The following is a 12,905-nucleotide window of genomic DNA, read 5'->3' as shown; positions in this document are numbered from 1 at the left end:
AGGAGAGCTGGCTGCGCATGCGCAGGGAGAGCGCGGCCGGCTCTCCAGCGGTCGGCATGGCAGCTGCTGCCTCGCCGGGACAGGCTCTGGGCCCACGCGTGCCGCGCAGTCCCTACAGAGCTGCAGTTGTCTTGTCTTCTCGGAGTGCTTTCGGCTACTTTTCCCTTATTACTTTAGCTCGATACACGTTGGGCTGCCTTTCACATTCCGATAGTACGCTGTTCGAGTGCTGACGGGAAAGGCAGCCCTTTGACACGCACGCGAAATGTCGCCTGACGAGGGCAAAGGTGACAGTTACTACCGGAAGTACCCTATCTCAGATACCGTTTAGATTTTCCCCCATTGAAGAAAAACGAGGCGGGAAAAACGCTGTTAGGGTTTAACTCAGGCCCTGGCTCCCTCTCGAACGAATTAGCGGAACACCCGCAGGGGCCTTGTTTGGCTTCCACTTTTCGGCCCGCCCAGTTCTCTGAGCGTGCGGCGGACGACGCCGGTGGTTGGTTGCTCGAATGGAAACGGCTCGGCGCGGTGGTTGGCCAGTGGGAAATTCTGTACGTTGTGATTGGTCCACAGGAACGACTCGGCGCGCGCGCGGGAGCGAGCTTTGAAAGTTGAGCACGGCGGCGGCGAGCCGGTGCCCTCGGATCATGGTGGCGTTGCGGGGCCTCGGTAGCGGCCTGCAGCCCTGGTGTCCGCTGGATCTTAGACTCGGTGAGCAGATGCAGCCGGGAGGCCCGGGGGCCAGGGCGAGGGTCCTATGCGTCCCCGACGATGCGTAAGCCCGGGCCGGGGTGCCGGTGGGGGCGGGGTGGGGGCGCCCGGCTGTCGGCGGTGCCTGGGGTCCCCAGGGCCGTGCCACGCCAGGATTGCGGCTAGCCAGGTTTCCCGTGGGGGCTCAAGCCGGCCAGGCCACCCTTAGAGTAAGCGAATGTTGGCCAGTCTCTTCTAGCGCTTGTGCATCTGTTTTCTCGGCCTTCCCCTTCTTCCTGTGCGTATCTTCGTGCACCTATCTATTCTTACCTATTAAGATGGTTTTAAATTGCAAATCTCTTTCTTCCGCCAGACTTATTTCTTGAACTTCATGTTCATAGGTTCCACTGGATGTCTCACATGCAGACATCATCAAACGTCACATGAGTGAAAATGGGATTCCCAAAGCCTGCTAATGGCACCATCCAAGCCACCAACCCAGGAGTCATGGCATTTCTGCTTCCCCTTTCATGCCCACCACCACTGTCCTGCCTCTGAGGTGTCTCAGGGCAGCCCCGCTCCATTCCTGATGCTGCTGCCTTCATCATAGCCTCGAGCAATTGCAGGAGTATTTTAGCTGCTTTCTGATGTTAACTGTGCCAGCCCATCCCCCACACTTTTGCAGAACGACTTCTGAAAACACAGCTTTGAATGTGTCAAGCCTGTACACCTTTAATGTTTCCCCTTTGTTTCCTAAATAAATGACCACATCCTTGGCATGCTTTATAAGAGTCTGCCATTCTCTCCAGTTTGATTTTCCAAGAGCATAACCTTTGGAGTCGGACACACTTGGATTGTTCCCTTGGCTCTACCCCATAGCATCCATGTATTACCGTGCAGGTTGTTTATCCTTGCTAAACCCCTGTTTTCTGATCTGTCAAATGGGGAGTACGATATCTACCTCACAGGGGTTTTTGTAAAGATAAATTTGTACTTGCCACATAATAACTGCTGAACAGATACTAATACCCACAAGCAAACACTGTAACAATTTTGTTCATTTAGAAACACTTTAATTTCTTTCCCTTTGTGCTTTGTTACACTGTGCTTGCTGGGATGCGCTTTTCTGCATTTATTTGCCTGGCAAAACTCTTACATTCAGGTCCAATTGAAGAATCATTTCATTCCTCTCCCTCCTCCCCCAGTACTATTCCCTATTAAGCACTGTAGCATTTTACATTTTACATATCTATTATTTTAACACTCATCCATAGCAAAAATAATAAATACCATCTATTGACTGTTTTTTATGTGGCTAGCACATTGTTAGGGCCTTTATACACATTATGTTTCACAAAAATCCTGTATTTCCAATGATGAAGGAGAGACTAATTATGTGTAAGTGATCAAGTCAGAATATTTGCCTCGTTCTGACTCAAAATTCAGTGGCCTCTCTTCTATCATAGGCTGCTTTTTTTGGTATCCTAAGTGTGAAATGTTGAGATCTTTGTGGACAAGAACCCTCTAGTATTTATCCTTATATCCCTAGAAGTATAAGTGGCTTCCCTAGTATTTTCTCAGTGTTTGTTGAGTGAATAGGTGATGTATTTCTTCCTCTTCTTCCATCCTAAGTGAAGTAGCAGAGCAGAAGTTACCTGCATTCGACAGCTGAGAAAATAGGTAATGAGGGATTTGAATAGTGTAAAGATACTGAGGGAAAAAATCTAACTCAGTGTCTCCTATACTCTCGCTCAACAATCAACACTGAAGACTTCTGTGACCAAATGGTAGATAACAGGGCCAGTTAATGCCATCCAAATTAGATTTGATGGTATTTACAGTAGGGAACTGTCATAAGCAAAACCAAAAGAAGGAGTGAGATAACTTTTGGTGTGGTCTATAATGACCTTTAAAACATTACTGGAAATTTGGAAAGAAACAATTGTATTTTTCAGATCTTCTTTCAGGCAGCATATTCCATGTCTTTGGAAGGAATGCTGTGCACAGCCACTTAGGGTACAGAGACCCCCTCCTTCAGGGTCAAGTTCAAGTGACAAAAGATGATGACCAGATTGTATTCTAAGGATGGATCTAGTTGAGTGTAAGGCCTTTCATTTTCATTTGCTGAGTGCAGTGTAATGCTCCCATCTCTGTTTTTTCATTATTTATACCTTGCCCAACTTCTCTAAATCAGTGGTGAACAAATACTTTTAATATTAATTTGAAGGAACACCTGATTAATAATTTGAGATGTCCACATTTCCATCTAGTCCTAATTTTAGTTTGGGAAAGTGACAATGACAACACTGAAGAAATATAGTGTATTAGAAAAGAATGGGAAGGGGGGATGGAGGGATAGGGGAGGGATACCATTAGGAGAAATACCTAATGTAGATGACGGGTTGATGGGTACAGCAAACCACCATGGTACGTGTATACCTATGTAACAAACCTGCATGTTGTGCACATGTACCCAAAAACTTTAAGTTAAAAAAAAAGTTTATCCAAAAAAAAAAGAAAAAGAAAAGAATGGGAAGATTTAGAGTTAAGAGAGATTGGTGGAATCCAGCCAGCGTGCTGTCTTAATACCCCTCCTCTCAATGTACATTCTTTCAATCAGTGTGTTTTAAAGTCACCGAGTATTCCTGTGAGTCTGAATCTGGCTTGCCTCCTCTATTTTAAACTTCCTGGAGAAATTATATATGTTTTTTAAATGCTACATTATTGTCCAAGGGCCCAATAAAGTGCTATATATTTTATTTCCACTTATTAACTTGGTTATGATATTTTCACAAAGGAACCTCGTGGGCAATCTGATTAACCTCTGTTTCTTCTCTAGATTGAACATGTGGGAAAGCCTGATCACTGAATGTTTTGGAGTGTCCTTTCCCAAAACTCTTATATCTGAAAAGTATTTCCTTCTTTATATTTTTAGAAGATGATTAGCTTAATAGTCAGTGTCAGTTGTGATTTAAGATTCTCTTAACCTTGTCTGGTTTTCTTTTATTACGCTACACCTATGTTATTAAAACAGGTTAAATGTGAATTGTGACTAATAAACTTTTCTCCTCTTGAACATACCTGGAATCTAAAGGTGATTAGTTTTTTACTTGTTACAGAGTACTTACAAATTTCATTGCATTTCCCCCTAGAATGGGTTGACACAGTGTGGGAACTGGATTTCACAGAGACTGAGCCTTTGGATCCCAGCATAGAAGCAGAGATCATAGAGACTGGATTGGCTGCATTCACAAAACTCTATGAAAGCCTTTTACCCTTTGCTACTGGAGAACATGGATCTATGGAGGTAAAAATATAAAAACAAACTAGCCAAATTTTGGTGTTAGAAATAGAAGATGAAAGTCATTATTATAATCTGAAGCTTAGCTTTCTTGGTGTACAGTTCACAGGGAGTACAATATGAGTAACATAAAGAATGTGGTTAATTTATTGGAATATCCTAAGAGCTTTCCTCCAAAAGGTTCAAGGTACTCGTCTGATTTTTTTTTTTTTTAAGACACGACTGTTTTTTACAATAGCAAATTAAAGGAAAAGTATAAGGCTGGGTGTGGTGTCTTACGTCTATAATCCCAGCACTTTGAGAGGCTGAGGCTAGCCAGTTGCTTGAGCTCAGGAGTTTGAGACTAGCCTGGGCAACATGGCAAAACCCCATCTCAGAAGAAAAAAAAAAAGGAAAAATATAAAGGCAAAAACAAGAAAACTAGACCAAGGAAAATGCAAATAACAATTCAGACATGCCTTAACCTTAACTTTAAGAAAATCTGCGACCAGGCACGGTGGCTCATGCCTGTAATCCCAATACTTTGGAAGGCTGAGGTGGGTGGATCACGAAGTCAGGAGTTCAAGACCAGCCTGACCAAGATGGTGAAACCCCATCTCTACTAAAAATACAAAAATTAGCCAGTTGTGGTGGCGGGCTTCTGTAATCCCAGCTACTCGAGAGGCTGAGGCAGAGAATTGCTTGAACCCAGGAGGCGGAGGTTACAGTGAGCCGAGATCATGCCACTGCACTCCAGCCTGGGCGACAGAGCAAGACTCTGTCTCACAAAAAAAGAAAATCTGATATTACTAAACTGAGGAATGACTAGTTGAATTAACAGGTCTGTCCAAACAGTTCCTGTAAATATTGAGTTCTATCCAATGCATAGAAGTATAAACTATTATTAATATTTAGGTTGTTAGTTTTCAAAAAAAACCAAAGGGTTGGGAAACAGAACAAAAGCTAATTGGATATTAACATCTCTGAAACATTTAAATGAACAAAAAAATTCACTTCCAAGTTTCACATCACAAAATTAAATCATCTAATTAAACATTCCTTCAGCATAACGCTAAGCACTGCCTTAAGTACCTGAGTTGACAGAGTGGGGATTACCATACAATCTCCCTAGGTTGAGGTCCTCCCCAGGGACCTCAGGGAGGAAGAGTGGACATTTGAACACTAGCCAAAGTAGGTCTAGCAGCCACATGCAGTTGCAGGGGGTGGAGAGTTCAGTGCCACTGTGCATTTGGGCGCCTGGAAATATTCTATGAACCACACTTTGAAAAACGCTCCAAGAGAGGTGCGGATTTGTTGCATAGGGTGTGAAAAAGGGAGCATGGTAGGGTTGGGAAAGTTCCAGAAAGAAAGTGGCCAGCAGCGAATCTTCACAGATGACTAGCAGAAGCTTGGGTTGTAAGGCAGTCCTAGTGAAGGAGCCACCCAATGGGAACACGCAGGAAGTGCCAAGAGGCATACAGAAAAAGTGTGTGGTGGGACGGGACGGTAAGGTAGAGTTAAGGGTAGGTCACGGGTAGCTTTACGTGAGGTTCAGCAGTGGAGTTTGAACATGTTTGGTAGAGTGTGTATGAGGTTTTGTTCTAAGCGTCCTGCATATATTAACTCATTTAATCCTCAAGCAGCCTGTGTGAAAGAGGTTACAGTGGGCACTAGATAGGTAACATGAATAGATCTGTTTCAGGCAGATGTTCTTGACAGTAGGTGGACTGAAGTGGGAAAAATTGTGTGCAGGGAGAGCCCTTGGGAGACTGTATTGGTGATCCAGGTGTTATGAGTAATAATGGCATGATCCGGAGTTACAATTTTGGGAACTGGAAAGGAAGACTAAAAACTAGGGACATTTTTGGAATTAGAATTAATAGGGCCTTGTGAACTAGGAAGCCCTCTTGAGATATCTTAAAAACATGGTGTGAAGTGCTAAACTGACTGGGCATAGGGAATTAGAAAAAGAAAGAAGTCAGTGATCCCCAGGGTTTCAAAACTAGGAAGATGATGATATTGTTAACCAAGGTGGGGAATAAGGGAAAAAGAGCAAGGTCAAATGGAGAAACAGTTCTGTTTAGACTTCTGAACTTGAGATTCTGTCAGGAGATCCTTGGGAAGTTTAACAGGTAGTAGAAATGTGAGACCAGGAGAGAGAGGAGAGTTCTTTAAATTGAGGTATGGGTTGAAGCACAGTGATCCATGAGATCACCGAGGGGGAGAAGCAGCCGGGACAGAAATGGAGAGCTGATTGGACGGGGTCTGCAGAGGAGCAGTCACGTGTAGGGAGTGCAGGGTCAGTGACGCCCAGACTAGACAGCAGCCATGGGATCACATGGGGCCAAGGTGACCCCATACGCAGAGCCCTGGTGAGCAGATGGTTTAGGGTGATCAATCACCCTGGTGAGTGAAGTGGAGGTGCAGGTGGCATTAGGAATGAGGATGTGACACTGTAAAGTTAGGAGATGATTTCTTTTTTTTTCCTTTTTTTTTGAGGCCAGGGTCTTGCTCTGTCACCCAGGCTGGAATGCAGTGGCACAGTCACAGCTTACTGCAGCCTCAACTTATTGGGCTCAAATGAGCCTCCTACCTCACCCTCCTGAGTAGCTGGGACTATAGGTGTATGCCACCACGCCCAGCTAATTTTTTATTTTTTGTGGAGACAAGGTCTTGCTTTGTTGCCCTGGCTGTTCTCAAACTCCTGGGCTCAAGCAATCCTCCTGCCCTGGCCTCTCAAAGTGCTGGGATTACAGGCATGAGCCAATGTGCCCAGTGGAGATGATTTCTCCCATAAGTTTTTTAGTTAAGGAAAGGAGAGTGCTCTGCTCACTTGAATTTTGTGGGCCTTTTTTTGTTATGATACTCAAGGACAAACCATATTTAGTTCCTGCTATGTTTAGGTTATTAAAATAACCCATTTCTTCTTCATGTGTTTAGTAGGAGAAGACATGGAATGAAGATAGAATTAATACAATTGTGGTTTCTTTTCTAGGGTTTGTCTCCTTTACCTGGGCTATTTCCGAGATCTCTTTCATTTCCTGCTCCCATTGCCTGCAATCTGCAGAACATTTAAATAAAGGGCTCTGATTTCCTCAGTTAGTAATTATTGGTAAAGGAATTTGAGTTCCTTTTAATATAAATAGAGGGATAACTTTCCTGAATAATCACTAATATATGGTGTCCCAAAAGTCTTAGTGTAGTTTTAAGCTATAATTTCTGAAGTATATATGCTACAAACTTAACAAAAAATTCTTTTGAAAGTTTAATTATTTAAATATGTTATATACATATTTATCTTTGTAATTTTGAATAATATACCTTTAATTTTGATATTTTGTTTCAGTCCCTTTGAAGATGGTAAACATTTAGCAATAGGAGCCAGGCTACTCTATTCCTCTTTTTGTAAGGCACCAAGAACTTACAAAAATCAAATAATAGGAAATGTTTCTATTTCTCTAATGACTGGCTTTTGTGATTTGCGGTCTCCCCACAGAGTATCTGGACCTTCTTCACTGAGAACAATGTTTCCCATAGTACACTGGTGGCATTGTTCTATCATTTTGTTCAAATAGTTCATAAGAAGAATGTCAGTGTGCAGTATCGAGAATATGGCCTTCATGCCGCTGGGCTTTACTTTTTGCTACTAGAAGTACCAGGTATGTAGACCTGATATGATAGGATAAATCTTCTGTCATTTTTTTCTTTCTACAGTTTTCAATTCTTATACTTTGTTTCTTGTTTCTTCACTGATAAATGGGGCAGTGCTAACCCATGGCAGAGAGTTGTTCCGAGGAGCAAGTCTCTAAAGTACATGGCATGTTATAGGTCTTGGAAAACCTTCCCCCTTTTTCTTCTTCATCCGAAGTTATGCTATCTATAAACTAATAAAAATAATCTGAGAAGGAGTGCAAGAGTTCCACGCCCACCCTCCACCACCGCCGTCTAAAATTCTGATATTGCCCTTCTCATGATTCCTTGTCTAGACTGAGAAATACTGCTGTGGGGAGTCATTGCTTTTTACCTCTCCGATGTTGGTATTGAAAAATAGGTTAAAACCATTCTACTCAAGAAAGCAGGAAAGCAGCTAGTAATACTGGAAGGAGAGCACTGACCAGGAGTCTGTTTTCGAGCACTGTTTTACTTGATTGTCAGAGCACTGAGGAGGCTGTTCCTGCTATGACAGTGAAATCCATTCTCTTCCCTACTCCAAACACAGGGTGAGAGAGAGTGGAACATAGAGATTGAGTCAGATAACCTGAAGTTCATATGGAAAAGAGAATGGCAAGATCAGTCACCTTGCTGCTTATCTTTGTTTAATTACAAATGTTTAGCAAAGGATTTATTCCGTATGATCTGGGAATGGGCAAAAAGGTATTATATTTAAAGCCTTGAACATTGATTTGTGTTATTGTTAATGCTCCCATAATGACTTTGGAAATTAGTAAGTTGCTAAAGGATTTTGTTGCTAAGCAGTGTCTCGGTTGTAACTAGGCCCTCTCTCAAAAAAGTAGTGGTTTTAGAAACCCAGTTTCACTCTCCTCTTGCCAGATGCAGTTTCTTCTGATTAAGGTTGAGATTTATGCCAGAGCAAAGAGGTGGCTGTTACTAATTGCGTGGGCCACTTGCAGCTTTCCAGCAAGCCGTATTTCTGCCAGTTACCTTCTGTTTTTAAATGTTTCGGGTTTATGATTGGGATGCTGTCGATACTTAATATTCGATCACAGTATATTCTTCTTTTTCAAGATCGTTTTGGTTGTTCTGCCTCCCTTGCATTTCCATGTGAATTTTAGGATCTGTACATGAATTTCTGCAACAATAAAAAAGCCAGCTGCGGTTTTGACAGGGATTGCATTGAAACTGTAGATGAGTTTGTGAAGTATTGCCAATTTAACAACATTAGGTCTTCTAATCCCTAGCCGCAGGATGTCTTTCCATTTATTGTAGATCTTCTTTAATTTGTTTCAATAATGCTCTATAATTTTTGGTGCGCAACTCTTGCATCTCCTCTTTAAAATTTATTCTTAAGTGTTATTTTCAATGCTAGTGTAAATGAAATTGTTTTCTTAATTTTATTTTGGTTTATTAGTACTGTATAGAAGCAAAATTGATTTTGATTATTGATCTTGTATCCTAGAACCTTGCCAAACTCATTTGTTGGTTCCAACGGGGTTTTCTTTGTGTAAGATCATGTCATCTGTGAATAGACACAGGTTTACTTCTTTCTTTCTAGTCTGGGTTCTTTCTATTTATTTTTCTTACCTATTTGCCCTGGCTAGAACCTCCAGTACAATGTTGAATAGAAGGGGAGTGTGGGGATCCTTATCTATTCCTGATCTTAAGGGGAAAGCATCCAGTCTTGCCTTTGGGTATGATGTTACCTGTGGGTTTCTCAGGATGGCCCTTATTAAGTTATTATTCCTAGTTTACTGAGTGTTTCATTATGAAAGGCTGTTGGATTTTGTCATTTGCTTTTCTGCACTTGTGAAGTGATCATGTGGTTTTTGTTTCTTATTCTAATATAGTATATTACATTGGTTGATTTTCACATATGAAACCAATTTTGTATGACCTTGATCATGGTATATAATCCTTTTTATATGTTGTCAGAGTGTTTGCTAATATTTTGTTGAAGGTTTTTCTGTCTATATTCATAAGGGATATTCTTTTTTTGAGACATTTTTGTCTGGTTTGGGTATCTGGGTATCTTGGTAATACCATTTTTATAGAATAAGTTACATAGTATTCCCTTCTCTTCTGTATTTTGGAAGATTTTGGGTTTTCTTTTTTCTTCAGATGTTTGGTAGAACCCACTAGTGAAGTCATCTGGGCCTGGAGTTTTTTGAAAGAAGTTTATGCTTGTAGAATTTCTAGTGGTCTCCTCTCATGCCTGATGTTGGTGATTTGTATTTTGTTTTTTCTTGATCAATCTAGATCGAGATTTATTCATTTTACTGTTCATTTTGGAGGGCCCCCTTTTGATGTCATTAATTAAATTATGTTGTTTGTCCCTTTCTTGTTTCATTGATTTCTGGTCTTATGGCTATGATTTCCTTTCTTCTTACTCTGGGTTTAATTTGCTCTTATTCTGACTTTTTAAGGTAGATGCTTAGATCTTTGTTCTCACATGCATTTCTTTGTTTCTAATACAAGTATTTAATACTATCAATGTCCCTCCAGGTACAGCTTCATCTGCATCCCACGAATTTTGATGATATGTTTTTACTGTTGTGCAGGCCAAAGTGATTTTCTAATTTTTCTTGTCGTTACTTACATCTCTGAGTTGTTTAGTAAATTGAGTTTATTTTCCAAATATTTGAACTTTCCTGAAATCTTACCGTAATTGAGTTTTAATTGGTGGGATCAGAGAACATACTTCATATGATTATGATACTTTTAAATTATTTAGTTGTGCCTTTTTTTTTAATGGACCTAGAGTCTAATTTGGTGAATCTTCCATTTGCACTTTAACAGAATGTGTACCTTGCCTTTGTTGGATCTAGTATTCTGTAAATGTCAGTTAGGTCAAGTTGGTTACAAATGTTATTCAAGACTTACATATGCTTCCTGATGTTCTGTTTATTTGTTCTATCTGTTATTGAGAGAGGAATGTTGGAATCTCTAAGAATAATTATCAGTTTATCTATTTCTCCTCTCAGTTCTTTTAACTTAAGATATTGTGAAAGTCTGACGGATACAGATGTATTTATGATTGTCATGTCTTCCTGATGGATTGGTCCTTTTAGTATTATGTTATGTCCTTGTTTGTCTGGTTATATTCCTTGTCTTGAAGTCTACTTTGTCTAATATTAAGATAGCCACTATAGTTATCTTAAGATTTGTCCTTGGTTGGTACATCATTTCTCATGCTTTTATTTGTAACCTATCCATATGTTTATATTTAAAGGTTTTCTTGTAGACTGCCTGTCATGTGGTCATGGCTTTTCTTTTTCTTTTTTTTTTTTAAGAGAGACGGGGCCACACACGGTGACTCACACCTGTAATCCCAGCACTTTGGGAGGCCGAGGCGGGCAGATCACTTGAAGTCAGGCATTTAAGACCAGCCTGGCCAACGTGGTGAAACCCCGTCTCTACTAAAAATACAAAAATTAGCCTGACATGGTAACACGTGTCTGTAATCCCAGTTACTCGGGAGGCTGAGGCAGGAGAATCGCTTGAACCCAGGCAGCAGAGGTTGCAGTGAGTTGAGATTGTGCCACTGCACTCCAGCCTGGGTGACAGTGAGACTCTGTCTCAGAAAAAAAAAAGAGAGGTCCAGGGTCTCACTCTGTCGCCCAGGCTGGAGTGCAGTGGCAATCGTAGCTCACTTTAACCTTGAACTCCTGGGCTCCTCAGCCTCCAGAATAGCTGGAACTACAAGTGTGAGTCACCATGACAAGCTAATTATTATTACTTTATTTTATTTTTGTAGAGACAGGGTCTCGCTATGTTGTTGCCCAGGCTGGTTGCAATCTCTTGGCCTCAAGTGATCCTCCTGCTTCAGCCTCCCAAAGGGCTGGGATTGTAAGCATGAGCCCTCACACCCAGCCCATTTGGTCATGCTTCTTTCTGACAATGTTTGCTTTTATATCAGAATGTTTAAATTGTTTAGCTGATTACATTTAGAGTAATTATCAATGTAGCTGGGTTTCTGCCATTTTTCTATTTATTTTCTATTTCTTTAAACCTGTTTTTTGCTCAATTTTTTCCTCTTCCTGCCTTGTTTTGGATTTTAGTATCCCTTGTCTCTTTTGGTGTATTAGCTATACTCTTTTGCATGTATGTGTATGTTTTATGTGCTTGCTTTGTGTATGCAGTAGGCACTTCTCACAGTTTATCTTCAGATAATATTCTCCCAATTTATATATGATGTAAGAACAACCTTAAAACAGTGTATTTTCCTAGGTTGGGTGAGGTGGCTCATGCCTGTAATCCCAGCACTTTGGGAGGCTGCTGCCGGCAGGTCGCTTGACGTCAGGAGTTCTAGACCAGCCTGGCCAACATGGTGAAACCCATCTCTACCAAAAAAGAAAAAAAAAAAAAAATGAAAATTAGCCCAATGTGGTAACACATGCTACTCAGGAGGCTGAGGCAGGAGAACCACTTGAACCCAGGAGGTAGAGGTTGCAGTGAGCCAAGATCCACGCCACTGCACTTCAGCCTGAGCGACAGATCCAGACTCCAGCGGAACACACACACACACACACACACACACACACAAAACAACAAAAAGTATATTTTCCTTTCTCCTCTCCTCTTGTGTGTTATTTTTTCTACATGTTATAAAGCCTACATTTCATTAATGCTTATTTATCTTTTATAGAATTTTTTAGAAACAAAGTAAACAGCTTTTATATTTGAAAGATTAATCTCATATAATTTTCCTTCTGCCTGAAGAACTTTTTATTTTTAAACATTTAGTGCAGGTCTGCAAGCCATAAACCCTCTCAGGTTTTGATTGTGTGAAATTTCTTTATTTCACCTTCAAGAATCTTTTTGCTGAATATAAAATTCTGAGTTAACTTTTTTTTGCTTTTTGGTGGGATTATCTATGCTTTGTTGTGATTTGCTCTGTGCTTATTGCAATTGGGTTCATTGAGCTTCTTGGATCTGTGGACTTATAGTTTCAACAAACTTGGAAATTTTTTAGTGACTTTTTCTCCAAATGTTGTCTTCCTTCCCCTTTTTTGGGACTTCAGTCACTCCTGTGTTAGACTGCACGATGTTCTCCCATGGGTCACTGAGTCTTTATTAGCTTTTTGGTTTCTACGCTCCTGCTGTATCTTCAAGTTCACTTATCTTTGTTTCAGTAATAACCAAGCCACTATTAAGCCTATCTAGTGAATGTTTCTTTTTCAGATCACGGAAGTTCTGTTTGCTTCTTTGGAATTTTTTTTTTCATTTCTCTCCTCATGATAATGTTTTACTTTTAATT

General features: G+C 40.8%; 1 protein-coding gene across 2 annotated transcripts in view; it reads left to right on the top strand.

Moving 5' to 3' along the window:
• NCAPD3 (non-SMC condensin II complex subunit D3) overlaps positions 1 to 12,905 on the top strand; it is a 70,260-nt gene that overhangs the window by 934 nt on the left and 56,421 nt on the right. The window contains exons 1-4 of one of the 2 annotated variants that reach the window (XM_055356430.2): positions 24 to 287; positions 574 to 711; positions 3,843 to 3,997; positions 7,467 to 7,629. In XM_055356430.2, the coding sequence (XP_055212405.1) occupies positions 648 to 711; positions 3,843 to 3,997; positions 7,467 to 7,629 (382 nt within the window). In that variant the 5' untranslated portion in view covers positions 24 to 287; positions 574 to 647. Of the gene's footprint in view, positions 1 to 23; positions 288 to 573; positions 712 to 3,842; positions 3,998 to 7,466; positions 7,630 to 12,905 lie in introns of those variants that run through there. The other variant, XM_004052465.5, reaches the window with a different exon arrangement.

This window comes from Gorilla gorilla, chromosome 9 (assembly GCF_029281585.2).
Source record: "Gorilla gorilla gorilla isolate KB3781 chromosome 9, NHGRI_mGorGor1-v2.1_pri, whole genome shotgun sequence".
Taxonomy (NCBI): Eukaryota; Metazoa; Chordata; class Mammalia; order Primates; family Hominidae; genus Gorilla; species Gorilla gorilla.
The sequence above is the reverse complement of the archived record's forward strand: the minus strand, read 5'-3'. Positions and strand labels throughout refer to the sequence as shown.